The 16,417-nt window shown below is 39.7% G+C and overlaps 2 protein-coding genes across 2 annotated transcripts in view; both read right to left on the bottom strand.

Annotated features, from left to right (window-relative positions):
• Positions 1-14,632, bottom strand: part of LOC309702306 (phospholipase D1-like) — a 57,857-nt gene extending 43,225 nt beyond the window's left edge. The window contains exon 1 of the mRNA XM_082526935.1: positions 14,616-14,632. The gene's annotated coding sequence lies outside the window, so the exon portion shown is untranslated. The remainder of the gene's footprint in view (positions 1-14,615) is intronic.
• LOC309702360 (uncharacterized protein) lies at positions 1,139-2,942 on the bottom strand. The gene is made up of 2 exons (XM_082527055.1): positions 2,594-2,942; positions 1,139-1,705 (listed from the first exon to the last, which is right to left on the bottom strand). The coding sequence occupies exons 1-2, from the start codon at positions 2,851-2,853 to the stop codon at positions 1,435-1,437; spliced, it is 531 nt and encodes a 176-aa protein (XP_082383181.1). The 5' UTR covers positions 2,854-2,942; the 3' UTR covers positions 1,139-1,434.
• Positions 14,633-16,417: the final 1,785 nt, after the last annotated feature.

Here is a 16,417-nt window from a genome sequence, read left to right as displayed (position 1 = left end):
CCGCACAAAAGCTAGCAAGCCACCGCTATTTTCCCACTGACGTACAAATACCGTTCTGCTTTTATGCATGTTGTCATTTAGGAATATATTTTGTCTATTAATAAACAGCACACAGTGGTCCCGCTGTTCATCCGTCACTGCTTTGCTTTTTCGCTGATTTTTTATTGCACAGTACAGCATTGCATTCTGCAGCCTGATTGACAAATCTCCTGCGCTTGCCAAATTTATCACGTTTGGTTTTGATAACCATCGCGTCCAATAGAAAAAACAGCACAAAAACACCCATAACTATGAGCCTCATTCGGAAATAGACACCTGCACCGCGAGGGAAAAAGGCGCACGAAAGTGGCAGGCAGATGAAGACAAACCGCGGCATATTAATACTTTTACGTTTTGCAATCTACAAAGGTTTGCACTTTGAGAATCAATTGTGAGAACTGTGATCAATGTTCATGTGTGTGTGTGGAAAAAAAGTGTATAAAGTGCGTGGCCAGGGGCTAGTTATTCTGAGAACCCCTGCAATAAATGAGGGACCACTGTCTACTCTACGATTATTATATCCAACCTGTTAACATTTAATACTGTATTGATAGAACCAACTGATTCTGCAGCAGAGCATCCCCAGTCCCTGAGCTCCTGCTGCTGCACCCACAGATATGTACAGCAAGCACTGATACCTTTTTAGTCTGTGGGATTCCCTTGTGATCACCTTTACTAAATATCTACAACCAATCTGATTATATCCTGTTATTGTTTTTTTTTTTTTCAATGTTGAAATTAAAATCTAGTAGCAGCCTTCTCATTTCTTTGTGTTTTGTGCTGTTTTACAGGCCCACAGAGGAGGACGGCTCCGAGGCAGATGAGGGACGGGTCCCAGGACGGTCCATCGGCGGTGGAGCTGGCCACCCTGGTGTCCCTGAAGAGTCCACACCAGTCTCCAATGGAGCATTTCCTCCTCAGCCTTGTTCCTGCTCTGGAGAGCAGCTGGTCCTTTTTATTCCTGTCTCTCTGTAAATTCTTATATTTTATATATTTATGTTTAATGTTTTTCTGTTTGAGACTTTTAATATTATTTCAAATAAATGTTTATAATGACTAATGTCTCAGTTCTACTACACAGCAAATGTTGGCACACGACTTGACACATGTAGAATTTATTTCATATTATACTAATGACAAAATATACTGATACAGTGGGATGCAGAAGTTTGGGCAACCTTGTTAATAGACATTATTTTCCTGTATAAATCGTTGGTTGTTACAATAAAAAATGTCAGTTAAATATCATACAGGAGACACACACAGTGATATTTGAGAAGTGAAAAGAAGTTTACTGGATTTACAGAAAGTGTGCAATAATTGTTTAAACAAAATCAAGCAGGTGCATCAATTTGGGCACCACAAAAAAGAAATGAAATGAATATTTAGTGTATATCAATGTGTGTGTCTCCTATATGATATATGGGGTGCCTTTGTCTGGACGTGCTTCCCATCCAGAGCTGCACAGCACAGAGGAAAGTTCCAGCGCTCCTGGAATCCCTCTGTGATGGACCGCCAGTCTCCAGGTGAAGGCACAGCCATGAAGTCGTCCACTAGACAGTCCCAGATGGACGTCGCTGCCTGGGGGGTGATCTGGCTCACCGTGGACACACCGACTCTGAAACTGAACGCGATGGTCGTGAAGGAGTCCCCGGTGACAAGGAACCTGGACAAAATTGTTCAAAATCAGTATTATGTGTACTGCAGTTACAAAATACATTATTCAAATTCCAAAATACTTTTGTGATGTCAGATATAAATCACAAAACTTAAATCTTACATAAAACATTTTGTAATTATAAGGATAATTACAAAATGTATATTAGATAATATCTAAAACAGTTGTGTTTTGTTTTAACTTTAACATATCATAATTTGATTGGTAGCAACTTTCACAACTACAGTGAGCCAATCACTCATAATTCCTAAACATGTCAATCAGGTAGGAATGAAGTAAGACATTAATAGAAATAAAGAGTTGTATGTTGACATGTAGCCCTTTCCTTGCTTAAATCATTAATATTTTTGAAAAATTAATCTGTGATAAGACAGCTTATCAAGATAGAACCATGTAACTAAAGATGAACCAAACTGTTCACAGTTTTATCTAACTCTGTTTTAATAAAGGCTGTGACCCCTGCTATAGAGTCTGACAGCTGCAGGGATTATATACAAATATTCAACTATCCCAGAATCAAACCAGGTCTAAATAAAAAGGAGTGAGTATCACTACAAAGGTTAACTCAGTGGTCCTAATGCTACAGTTTGATATCAGCAAACACCGAGCGCATACATTGATGTGACACCACAGCCATGCTATCATGCAAACACTGATAACAGCATAAATCGAATTAAATCGGGACTTGATGAGAGCTTCTGAGTATCACTAGAAATATTATAAACAGTCGTCTCTGTACCACAGTTTGCTTTCAGTAAACACCGACAGCATTCACTGTTAGCATAGCACATCCATGTTAGCAGTGTATAACTGGATGGATTAGCATATTAGCACAGATATCAATAAAGGACTACCGTATTAAATAGTTTTACTAACCTCAGGCAGACGGACAGGCGCTCTGCAGGTGGGATTGAGCGTCTGTAGTTGGTGTCTAGGCGGGCGATGCTGGGACCGACGAGGGAAAGCAGGTCCTCAAACTGGCCGACGGTGATAGCGCTGGAATCGGCCGTCATCCAGGCGCAGCTCCTGGAGCAAGTGGTGAAACTCACCAAACTGCTCATGCCTCTGGAGGACCTGATGGACCCAGGTACGGCGAGGACGTCTTTTACGCTGCTGCTCTGCTCTCCACAGTACATAGAGAAGGGAGACTCTCTCTTCAAGCGCTAGCTCGATAGCTGCCATCTTGCAAAGATACCGGTCTGGCACAGCTCCCTCCCACATTCCTCCCACATTTCCGGTTCACGCGCGTCAAAATATCATATTTTGATGCGCGATGGATTTTTCTTGGACACGCGTTGAGACGCGAATGTACACACGTCAAATTAGGGGCGTTTGGGGCGTTTTATTCGCGTCCATCGCGTTCGGTGTGAACACACCGTTAGTTGTTCTGCTGCCTAAATACCACAGGGTCTGATTATGAAGTTATTGAGCTGCACATACTTTACGACCTGCTTAAGTTCGAGGTCACAGCGTCTGTAGAGCAGCTGGAACATAATGAAGTCTACAAGGTTAAAGTTTTCTCTTCAGTTATTGTTCTTTCTGCTGCTTGGTTTGATGGATCTGAGAGCTTTTGTTTTTATTATTGTTATTATAATTATCATTAATATTTTACTCTCTAGAAGCTTTAAAATAGTGTTTGTGTTTGAAAAAATTGATTTAAGAATTGAACAGAAACATCTGTCCTTCTGAAAATCGCCCAAAGGCACGGAGACAAAGTCAAAGGATGCAACCTGTAACTTTCTCTTCCTTCATGTCAGGACCATCATCCATGATTTACCGTATTTTCACGACCATAAGACGCACTGTACTAAAAGGCGCAGTCTCAGTTATGTGTGCCTTTACTGTATTTAACACACACATAAGGCGCACTGGATCATAGGGCGCATACAAGTACCGTATGCGTATTTAAAAATAAAGCAGGAGCATAACAAAGTTTGGTACTCACATTTTTATCATCAATCAAACCCATCGAAGTCCTCATCCTCTGTGTCTGAATTGAACTGCTGCGCTAAATCTCCATCAAACATGCCAGGTTCACTTTCTTCACCGTCAGAGTCACTTTCCGTGCCGTGCGGCTCCTCGGAAACGATGCCGGCTTTTGCGAAAGCTCGAACAACAGTGCCAGCAGACATGTTAGCCCAAGCATCTACAATCCATTGGCAAATTGTGGCGTAACTCGCCCGGCGCTGCCTTCCACTCTTGGTGAAACTGTGGTCTCCATCGGTCATCCATCGCTCCCAGGCCGCTCGCAGCCTTACTTTGAACGGGCGGTTCACACCGATGTCCAGCGGTTGGAGTTCCTTCGTCAGGCCTCCCGGAATGACAGCAAGCTCACAGTTCATTTGTTTCACTAGTTTTTTCACATCGGCTGTGAGGTGGGCACGCATAGAGTCACAGATTAAGAGCGATGGTGATGCGTGGAAAAAACCACCTGGTCTCCTTACATACACCTCCCTCAGCCAGTCTTTCATCATTTCCTTATCCATCCAGCCCTTTTCATTTGCCTTAATTATGATTCCTGCTGGAAACTTCTCTTTAGGCAAAGTCTTTCGCTTAAAAATCACCATAGGCGGCAGTTTCTGTCCATTAGCATGGCAGCCAAGCACAACAGTGAAAGAAGACTTTTCATACCCCGTTGTGCGTATCGCTACCGTGCTGGTCCCCTTCTTCTCCACAGTGTGACTCACCGGGATGTCGAAAGTGAGCGGCACCTCGTCCATGTTTGTGATGTGGCTGGATGTTTTTGTCGCCGATGTGTTTGCTGCAGTAGGAGCGGAAGATGGCCAGCTTTTCCTTATAATCCGCTGGAAGTTGCTGCGCTACACTGAAAAAATGGGAATTGGGAGGCTTTTGAATTTGCACAAATGAATTTAGTTAATGCTACACAAGTCTTTCATGTTTCTCTTACATGATTACATGATTAAATAAAGTACTATTTACTTGATTATAAACAATACTGAAACTACTCATTTTTCTTGCATTGATTTAAAGTGACTAAATTAGAATACTAAAACCATTTTAATCGTGTTTGACCACAACCGGAAATGATGCAATATATTCAAAGACAACAACTAAATATGATTGGATAATAAGACCTAGTCTTATCCAATAAGACAACAACATAATTTAAGGAGAGCGCAATTGACCGCCAGATTCTGGAAGACTGTTCAGCCACATGCAACCACATGGCACTGAGTCAGGCATACCGAGAAGTAGGGTTGCCAACCGTCCCTTAAAATACGGAATCGTCCCGTATTTCGAAACAAAAGTACACGTCCCGTATTGAGCTAATAAGGGACGCACTTTGTCCCGTAATACAGTGAGAATCAAAAGTGGCCTATAACGTTTAATGGAATTAACGCTTTGTTTGAAAACATAATTCCCAGCCCCTCTCCTGCTTTGTGACCAATGAGCTGACAGCACACTTATGACAATAAGTGTATGACAATTCAGATTACCGCTCATCTCATTGGTCGAGGAAAGGTCGCTTGCGGAGAAAATACCGGAAGACAACAGATGACCACAACAAGAAGCATGGCCAACAGGGGAACAAACGCAGACACTGCGGTGCAAGTCTCGGACGACAGTACACCTAAAGCTGGACATACACTGTGCGATTTTTTCAGTCACGATATTCAGCTCCTGCTCAAACTGCACGATTGACTCGCAGGGTTAGAAGTTGGTAGGTCACGATGCAGGTCTTACACTATACGACCCGATGCTCTGATGCGACCTGAGAGCTCACACTGTGCCTCCATAAAATTAAGGTTATAACAGAAAATCTGTCGCTCGCTCGCTCTGTCTTTCACTCACACAGACACACCACCACCACCACCAACTTTGCTAAATTGCTAATGAAAAACATTTATCAGGCAGCTGTGATTGAGCAGCAGTGTAAATCCAACTATTTTCACGGTTGTTGTGGTCGTGATCATTTTGTGATGCCACATCGAAAAGGCTCGGATGAGCTTTCCAAAGTTCTACAAGTTGTGCCTCCATCGCTTGTGTCCAGATCACACGCTGCACAGCCGTGCTGCAACGTCTTTTTCACCGACGTTTACGTGTTTGCGCGTGAGCAGTGTGAGCGGCTGTGGTGAGACCCTCACGAGCGATTGATGATCGGGAGCTGGTCGTGAGGTGTTAATCGCTTCTCGTTACCCCACGTATACTACACGACGCACGATGAAGGCCAAAATCGGGCTGATCACCAAATCGGTCGCACGACTCAAAAATCGTCTCAAAATGGGCCAAAAATCGCACAGTGCGAGCCCAGCATTAGAGCAGCAATATTTGTTCCCCTCAGAGAAAGGGAAGAATGGGAAAAGGAAAACACCTGGCTGGAAAAAGTTAATATGGGCATGTGCAGTGAATATCAGCGCTATGTGGCCAGAAGTGTGATAATATAATTTATTTTGTGTAATAAACAACTGCAAGGATAGATGATTACAACAAATAGATGACTAATACATAAAAGTAATACATAGATGAATAATGATGATGAGTTAAGATGCGTAATCATGGGAACAAGCGGGTTTACAAACAGGAGCAGCTGATTACCATTAGAAAAGCTGAAATAATACCTCAACTGAAGCCAATTGTACTAAATGCACTATATGTGCACTGTTACAAGAATATTTTTCTTTCTATTGTTTTCTATTATTTTAAGTTAAGCAGGACAGAGTTCTTTTAAAGAAAGATTTACTTATATTCTCAAAAGTTAAGCATGACAGGCTTCTGTTTAAGAAAGAGACCTGTTTTATTGTGTTAATGTTGTCATTTTGAGCTAAAAATAAATGGCTAAATGATCATTTGTTTCACATGTGTTCATATCACAAAGAATAGAATATGCATCTACTTAAATCAACTTCAAGTCAAATGGTTAAAAAAAATAATTTCACACACAAAAAAAGAGCTAGAAAATTCACCACACTGGGAATGGTGAAGACAACTGGGTTGCCCGGCCCTGGCCACGAGGTGTCCCTTATTTATTTTTCAGGGAGTTGGCAACCCTACCGAGAAGGTAAGTAATTTAAATACATTTGTTTTAGTTGGGTACGTTTTCACAGAATTGTTGTAGTGCATGCTATATAAATAGCAGTCTGTAACGCATTTACATGTTGTTTTTACAGTGCTAGCTAAAGTTGGTATTAGCTTTGTGGCTAGAGCTGAAAAATAGTAACAAATTACACATAATCGGGAGAAAGCAGCTGTTGTCGGTCAGATATGGAATTTATGCATGTGACAGAGAGCACTGACGTTTTTTGATGGCTTAGCAAGTTAAAACGTCACTGAGAGAGCGCAATAGTGTTTGTGTTACTCGTGCTAGTTATGGCTACAGTGGCTAATTAGTCTGGCTGTAACCGTCAGAGTTTAAGAAGCTGGGAGCACAGTGCCATACCTTAATTCTTGCTGAGGACACACGCTCAAGTTATAATAAGGATCCTGCCACCTTAGACGTGGGTTTAAGAACCTGTGCCCATAAATGCCAAATCATTTTTCCATTTAGTCATTGTTTTAGGTGAAGTGTCACTTACTTGACTATTCTATTGGTCAAGCCCAAATAATACAGCAGATATCTACAAGGAGATAAGTTTGTTCAACAGAGTATGTCTTATTAAGTGATGTATTGTGAATTTTCCAACATTGTCCTAACAAAAATTAGGACCCTTTCCCCCGCTTTTTTTCTACTTTGTGTAGAACATATGTGAGCTGCTTCTCAAAACATTATGTATAAATGAGAGAAAGATTGGTATTTTAAAGAAACCATTGATGCTCTTCTGGACTGGAATATCTTTTTTCAATTAAAATTAATGTTTTTTGTGATGGTGGAATTTTTACCTTTATGATTACAGAAGTCAAAACATCAGATGATGATAGCTTACCATCTAAACTCCGCATCTCTTGGCAAGTCTGAATTAGAGGTCTCAGCTGTATCTGCCTTTCTAGTGGATTTGCTTAAAGAGGAGATAGCTTATTATTATTAGGTACATATTCCCTGACATTCTAGAGGTCAACCTTGCACAGTGTGTGACATTAAAGGGCATAACGTATAGAAATGGAATGGCACCGGCCCAAAGGGCAGCAGGTGGATTGCCAGAATACTGAAAAACCATATCTGCATTGTACCACAGCATATTCTACATTGTCAGAGAGCTTGGTGGCTGGTACAGAGAGCACCACAGAGCTTTTGAGCTCAGCCCAGTATCCACAAGAATATTCACTCTGTGAACTCCTTGATACTTATCCATTGGTTGGCTATGAGATTGGATCAGTCCACATTGTGACTTTAAAAAGGCATATAGAATTAAAAGGTGTTCATATAAGTGTAATAGCTTCAGTAGCATGTATTTCATTAAATAAATTCTTCTTTTTTATGTCTGATCTTTCTAACTTTGAGTATTGGGTATGGATAGCTTTATGAAAACTAAACTGAAAGGATTATTTCTGAATGTCTGATATGTAATTCTTTTTTGCCTACAGAGTTCCATGGTCCTAAAGACTGTTTTGGCTGACGGAACCTGTCGAAGGCTCACTCTCTAATGGAGCGCCTGAATCAACTGAGGATCTCATTGTTGAAGTCAAGAGACAGTGTTGTCTTCAGGGCAGTTTCAGACTTCAGTTTATGGATTCCTTATTTGGGAATGAGTTTCTTAACCTTACCTCAGTTTCAGAAGTAGCAGACAAAGGGACTCTTAAAGCTATTGACATCCCAAAGCCCACCATATGGACATAAAAAAGAGTAACAGAGTTGGTGAAACTCAAGATGGAAAAGACTTTTTCATACAGAAGACATGAAGTTGTTCGTGATGCACCAATGGTGGAGGCTTTCATGGCAAGATGGCCTGCTCTATTTGATTTCCATGAGGTAAGGTTTGCCTCATACACGGTGTTCTTGTGGTATTAGCCTAAAATGGTTAAGGCACAGTTGTTATTTGACAGCCCATTTCTTCAGCATGAGTGATTGCGGCCTTCTTCCAGGTATTAAACCTTTGAAGCTCATTCCTCTGTGCTCATGTTTTCAGATCAACGCTGAGTTTAAGAGAATTGCCACCATCCCCCCTCAAACAAAGTTCCTGGCTCAGCTGGCTCTCCACTTGGACAACCTGGTGAAGTTGGTCAACAGAAGAGGAGAGCTTGGACTAATACTGAAAAGAATTGTGGCATAAATGGATAATGTAAGTGATAAAGCCTCAACATTCACTTAACATGATCCTCTTTGGATGAAACTTTACAATTGTGGAAGATTTCAAATGTTTTCCCATGATAAATTCTCTCATTTTGTATTTTTACATCTGCTTGTTTTTTTAACCTTCACTTTGTCAACTTGTTATTAATTGCCAGTAAACCTATTATTAATTTGTGTGCCTTTACTTTAAAAACATTCATGTAAAGTACACTAGTAAAACTTAAATGAAGGACAAGGGCTGAATGAAGATGCTAATTACATACATTTCATTTCAGTGTGAAGATGTTGATGCTGAGTGTGTTAAGGGAGTGTGTATCTACATGGGTGAAGACCCTGGCATGCTTATCCAGGAGTATGTGGTATGTACTTGTCTTTTTTTTTTTTTTTTTCGAATTTTCCACAGTGTGTCATATTACTTACTTGGCATGAAATGACTAACATGGCTTCTTTTTTACAGGGCATGGAAGAATGTGCCATCAGTGAGACTGTTGAAGACACCACTGTTTGAATTTATCTTCTTAAAGAGCAAGCTTCAGCAGATAAACAAGAGTTGTCCTTGCAGGCATCAGGGTGGCGAAGAATTTGGATAATGTAGCATTTGCTGTGATAATGCTATTTGGACTCATGTATGCATTAAACCTTGCCTACCCTGCTGACCTTCGCTACAACTTTGATGTTTTCCAGAAGGTTTTCATGGAACTGGATGGAGCTAAACTCTCTAAAGTTCTTGCTTTAAAAAAAACATCTGTTTCATTGAGAAGTCAAAGACTGCACTTCTGCAATTCTTTGCAGTTTTTCATTTTGTGTTCAGTAATGTTATACTACTTATGTTTTTATTGCTTTCCCCTCATGTGACTGCAATGCAGGATGATTTTTCCTTTTGGTATCGTGTTGTAAGAAATTTTTACTGACAATTTTTAGCAATATGTTCTAAACCAACCTTAATGTCCTGCTTACATGTTTAAAATGAATATTAAAATTCATGTAGGTGTTTGGTATTAGTTGTGTAACAATGTCATTTAAGGCTCAACTTAGTTGAAATTTTGTACAGGTAAATACTTGTACAGAAGCTGAAACTGTTGTCAAATAATACACAAGTTATATTTGTGTAAATCTGTTTATCCATAAAAGCGTGTTGCTTTTTTCAGGTAGTCTTAATTTAGTTTACATTTTCAATTGTGTAATTAATACAAATGTTATATGTAAGAGATGACAGGATCATCTATAAGCACTTTCTTTTATTTGCTGCTAAGGTCACTTTTTTGTGAAACATTTGCAAATATATTCTCAAACTAACTTTTTCTTCTAGCTATTTCTGCAGGCTATCTTTAAAAAATGTGTTAACAAGTTTATATGGATGCGATTTTGGACTTGTTCATGGCAGAATTGCTGCTTTCACTGCTGTTACAGTTTAATAAAGGTGTATTGTTCAGTAGCACTCACAGTCTTTGCCTTTTTTGTCAATAATGATCAGTTAATATTTCAATTGAAAAAATTAAGTAGGATTTAAAGCCATAATTTGTCTTGCAAGAACATAATTGCAATGTGTTTACATTACATAATATCATTGCGTACCACTGGCAAATAAAAATAAGTTGGTGTTAAACATTAAAATATATTGACATTATGCAATACATTGATATTATGATAATAGATTAATTTCAGTACATCAAACATGATTTTTTAAAGTAATCTGATGTAAATAAAATACTTTGATGTGACAAGCATTAATTACTTGAGGAAAAGTGGAAAATTAAGTCAGTCATACTTATTCATATTATGTGGGACCGATGTACACAATAAAATCAAGTAAATTGAAAGAACTTTTTTTTTCAGTGTACGTGGGATGACCGGCGTCAGGTACAGACTGCTATACCCTGCAAAGCTGTTAGTGACCCATGGTGATGTGAGGAAAAGCTTTACCGATCCCAAAGAGACCGTAGACTACGCGGAGAAGCACCTCTCCCACCCACCTTCAAATGTATTAAAAGCAAGGATATATCTATATGTCTAACGCTGACACAGCACTGTGTTTCTTCTTTTCCCTTTATATTCCATGTAAAGGTGAATATGGAGCGTTTATGGAGCTCGTTTATTGACCAGCTGTCAGTTAGAAGGTAAGAGTTACTAGGTTAACAGAGGTTAGCAGTAACAGTACGGGGAAGTATATTGTGTTGTTCTTTTGTTGGTTTTTATTTTATCCTACTTTACTTTGTTATTTTGATTTTACCTGTTGTGAGTGCTTCCCGTAATTCTCCTTTTTCTTGCGCCGCTGCGGCCAGAGTTCACAACATTACATATTTTTGTATCTATAAACAGGAAGCTGACACTCTCCAGACTTTATCAAAGGTGTGAGCGTCACAGCAGAGGCCTTTGTGTTGTTAAGGTTCAAAAATTGAGGAAGGAGAGTACAAACAACCATTGGTCCAGAAGATCTTGGTCAAACAATTGATTTTAATGAATACACACGTGTGGGAAGAACACTCTGTACGCAGACAGCAAGTGATCTTCGACTTAATCAAAGCATAGACAGATTTTTATAGCATCAGGGTTTGATTTACTGACGCCCCTTCAACGTCACAGACAGGATATAGACATACGTCAATATCAAAACTACAATGACCTTTATCACAGTTTAAAAGAACATCGTCTTCCATCTTCATAACAGGTGCATCCTGTCACTGCCGGATGCTCGCTTGTCATCTTGACACCTCAGCAGCAGTTCTGCGACAAGCTGCTTTTTGCAACCCCAGCAAAACATAATTAAACTTTCCCCTCTAAATGATTTTCTCTAACTGAGTGTGTGTGTGTGTGTCTGTGTGCTAACCACAATTGCACCCTGTTTCACCTCACGACTAGCTCCTGACCTCTAACCAGACAGAGAGACAGAAACCACTCTCGTATATGTAATAATCGAACTGAAACTATGGATATATCATCTGTTAAATAAATGTTTTAATCAAGAACCTCTACTAAAAGCTTAATATAAAATGACCTGATATAAGTGTTTTGTAAGCATGTATTGCAGTTTTAACCTTCTATAGCTCCAAGTCACTTGCACAATAGATTGTCCGGACATCGCGCCGAACAAAGCTTCCAACCCCCAATTAATTGACCGAGCTCCAACTCTTTAATAAGCACAGATATGCAATATGTATAAAATAGTTATAACTGCACCTGAAATACAAGGTTAACATAATAACTGTATGCATAACATCTTAAGCCCTTCTTAAAGCTATCTGTTACATTGTTAAAGCCTCGTCTTAGCCTGCTGCTCAAAATAACTTTCACTTCTGCAAACTCTCTGCAAGCCTGTTTCCTGCCACTTAGTCTTTCTGAAAGACACACACACTGTTCAACCTCTAAACGCAATATAAACTCCAGATTATATTATTAATGCAATGGTAATGATGACAATTATTTAGCAATAGCAGTAAAATAATTTCCCTACTCCACATTCCCTCTCTCGACCTCTGGCACACCAGAGGTCGCAATACATTGTGTCCTGGCTCAGCAAATCAGACAACCTCATGTCATCTAATTGGTCCAGTAATATACACCAGCTCCCATTCGAGAACACTCCATGTGTAAGCTTTGGTTTTCTCGGTCCCTCTCTTGTGGTCGTCCATCAGGCCTCGGACCTCCCTGTGGTCGCCGAGATCTTCTGCAAAGGAAGCAAAACACCTTTTCCTGCACCTTTTCCTGCACCTCCCTAACTTATCCTATTTGGGACTCTGTAATCAAAAGCCTGATCCTAATTATGTTCTTAACTTATTGACTTGTATTTATATATATTCTTCAACGTTACTCATCACTTTAAAACTCTTTAAGCGCTGGTTTCACGTCCGGTTGCTCGCTCTATTTTCCTTATCTGATCATCAACATCCTGTATAGTTCCTCCCTAACTTAAGTCACCTTTTTAACAAAAAAATCATTATAAGCGCCTATTCTACTAAAAGCCCCAAAAGAAAACAACCACTTTAATCAATTAAGTTTAAGCATATAAGCAATTACTCCTGTATACATTTCATCATAGCTAAATGCTTGCCTAAAAACAACACCTGTGTGTTAACACTAACTTCATTTTAACCTCACATTTCCTATGTTATAACCTGTTTTTGGTATAGCCTTTTTATTTCATTTTGCTCCTTTTAATGTAACAATACCTTCTAATTCTAGTTTATCAGACTTAACCAAAATATATGCTTTCCTTCCTCTTTGGTCCTTCTTTAAGTTCAGTTAAAAAGCTAAATGAATTTGAGGCCTTTTGCCTGGAATCAATACTGTCATGTGTATTTATGGACTCTGTGTCTGTAAGCGTGTGCAATCCTTCAAAAACTCATATCAAAAAATGCAATATGTATAAAAATCATTTCTGCTTATAAGCTCTCCCCTTTATCCTAAAAATACCTTCTATGTAATATCTGTATCTGTAAGCCTACATTATAACCACTCCTTCTAGAAATTAAAAAAGAAATCAAACCTGTTCTCCTCCTTCAACCCTCACTAATTTTCCCTCTAAGATTTATTCACAGCTTTGAAAAAGCATTGTATCTTCTAAACAGGATTCAGTTCACTTTAATCCTTTAACCTTCACATAAAAATAACAGTTTCCGTTTTACCATACCCAAATGATCAACAAACCCCCAAACATAATTACGCATAATAAGAACCAAAAAAGTCCTAAAATGATCCTAAATTATTAAACAATTAAATTATTAAACCCTAAATTCCCCCTTTTATTTTGACACATGAAATGTGTCACAATACTATACAAAACTCAAAATGCTCAGTTTCCCCACTCATGATCCAATCTATGTCATAAAATAAACTTAAAACAGAACAATTATCAGTCATGTGTTCCTCCAATTAATGATAACTGAGTCATAACCGAAAATGTTTCCCCTTTAACATTTGGCATTCTCCCAACAATATACTATAATCCCATAATCTAACCCCAGTCAACAAAACAGAAATTTTCTCTGGTAAAAGCCAATTGTTTGTCCACATTTATGCATCCTCACCTTCATCCAGTCACACCTTCACTCACATGCAGTCACACCATATTTTGCTAATAGTGGAGCTTCCCGCACGATCAGATTCTCCACCCTCAGCAAAATGAGCTCATTCATTTTTTATTTTCCATAGGAAAATATTTCTTTATGCTTTTGGGCTGGATTGACTCTCATAAAATCCTACAATTTTGGACAGGGACTTACGACCTGATCAGTCCCCACAGGTAGCTTTCTCCTCAGCCAATTGTAATCTGGAAAGCCCCCCTTTTATTTGCTCTCCCCGAGAATTTGTCAGCGCTGTTGCAGGCCTGCTTAGAACAGAAATGAGAAAAAATAGAGCTGATTATTAGCTCATGAGAACACAAAACAAAATCACCTGACAGGTTTTCTTTAAGTGCACTGTTACAAAATAATGGGCCCCTCAGACATGTCCATGTTTCCTAAAACTCCCTCTATTAAAAACAAAAACAACAACAACAACCCGAACCTAACTGACAGAATCAACCCATCACCACAACAACCTCAACAACCTTAAACACAAAAGTTTTGCCACCACATAATTTCACCTCCTCAATACACCGAAAGTCTTGTTAAAGCCACACAATTTGCACACAAAAATCACCCCCTTTAACATACTTAAATTCAGCATAAAACCCCCTTACGACAACATATAATCACTAAACTATACATTTCCTACCCAGATCTGCACTTCTCTTCTCTCTGCTATGCTTCCTCTTCTGAAAGTCACAGTCACACACACACAGGAAGCTTCGTCGTCACCACTCACTCCAGCTAATTTGCATACTGAGTCATCTCTCAAGAAGTTGCCATAACAAGAGAAACATATGTTTAAACATTATCTCCTTATTAAATTATTTTATTTCTTTCTACAGTGATCACTAGCGTTGATTACTCAGTACGAGAGCACTCCTAAGTCACTCTTTTAAAACTACTTTAATTACCGTTTCTTTTTTCCATAACTCCCTTTGTCATATAGCTTCTTTTGAGTTATTCCTCAGCTTCAAACTCAAATGTATTTTATGTTTGTGTATGTGAATTTGCATATGTTGCTTTTGCAGTGTGTCAAACTCCTTCATAATTTTGCCTTTAAACAGTCAATTTACTCCTTCCCAAATTTGCTAACCCAAATTCTGATTTCCCACCTTAAATAGCAGCATTCCTTGTCCTCAGCCAGAAGTTAGGGCTCCACTTGCCACTTTCCACCTCCGCCTTAGCCCAGCGGCTTTACCCCTTGAGGTCCCGTCTTCTTCACTTCATCTCACCCATGAGTCTGAGCGCTACTCCACAGTGTCAACGTAGCTGAAGACAAAACACAGAAACACATGAAGGAGATTTTCCTGGCCTGGATTTTATACAAATATTCTGCAGTACATCAAAAATGAAAGAAAACCATTAGTCAACATATGAACATCACCTCTGAAGTTACAGAGCTTTGATTGGAGACACAGCTGAGCGTTTTGCATTTTGCATAATTAATTACATAATTAATTATGTAACCATAATTAAATGGTTACATCATCTTTAAAGTCCCCAGAGATCAGGAAAAGGGCCTGAGGGTGCTGTGTTTGGAGTCTGCTGGTTACAGTGTGCAGGACCTCACAGGCTGCTGCAGCGTTAGCAGAGGGCGGGACATACACAGCTATCATAATCACGTGTGTAAACTCTCGTGGTAGATAGTACGGTCTCATGCTAACCGCTAGCAGCTCAATGTCCTTACAGCATAGCGTCTCTTTGATAGAGAAATGCCCAGAGTTACACCATCTATCGTTCACAAACACAGCCAGACCCCCTCCTCCCTTCTTACCACTCTCCGCTGTTCTGTCATAAGAGGCTCAGCAGCTAAAGCAGCACACCTGGGTCTCCCAGCCTATTAAAAGCAGCCCTTTGCTTCACCTGCTTCACTAAACATTATTATTTTAAGCAGAGTGGTGTGATTTATGTAGGCATTGCTGTGTGACAGGATGACTTTTCTTGCACACCCACCAAATGAGGGCGCACATGCTTCCACGCCCACTGGTGACTGCACACATCCTTTCAAGGAAGCATTTCATTCATCCCTAACAAATGGAACAAAACACTGTGCAGCGTGTTCAGGTTTGAACGTGGCCCTGGCCTCTCTCTGCATCCACCTGGCACATGCAACACACATCCACTCCCTGCTGAACTGCTTGTATTTGATGTGTTGAAGTTTTGGTAAAGTTTGAATAAATTCCACTTTATTTATAGGAACATTTCATCTGTGGACTCCTGCTTCCCCTCTCCTTGAGCCAGTTTGTGACGGGAACATGACATAAGAAAAGTAGTTTATCCCTTTTTGATTCTGTGTATCTGGCGCTCATCCAGTGAGTTCACACTTGGCAGAAACAGACTGAATTTGTCTGGAGAACTTTGGCTTCAGCCAAGTTAGATAAACACACTGTGTCTCTGTCAAAACAGCAGTGTAGTTGTGGCACCCCTGTGAGGGAATGACCACATGAA

Source organism: Aulonocara stuartgranti (genome assembly GCF_965226115.1).
Source record: "Aulonocara stuartgranti genome assembly, chromosome: 3".
NCBI classification, from domain to species: domain Eukaryota; kingdom Metazoa; phylum Chordata; class Actinopteri; order Cichliformes; family Cichlidae; genus Aulonocara; species Aulonocara stuartgranti.
The sequence above is the reverse complement of the archived record's forward strand: the minus strand, read 5'-3'. Positions and strand labels throughout refer to the sequence as shown.

Coding starts and splice junctions, on each gene's coding strand:
- LOC309702360 (XM_082527055.1), bottom strand. CDS start 2,853: ATGTACTGTGGAGAGCAGAGCAGCAGCGTAAAAGACGTCCTCGCCGTA. Junction 1,706..2,593: donor CGCCTGTCCGTCTGCCTGAG/GTTAGTAAAACT, acceptor AATTTTGTCCAG/GTTCCTTGTCACCGGGGACT.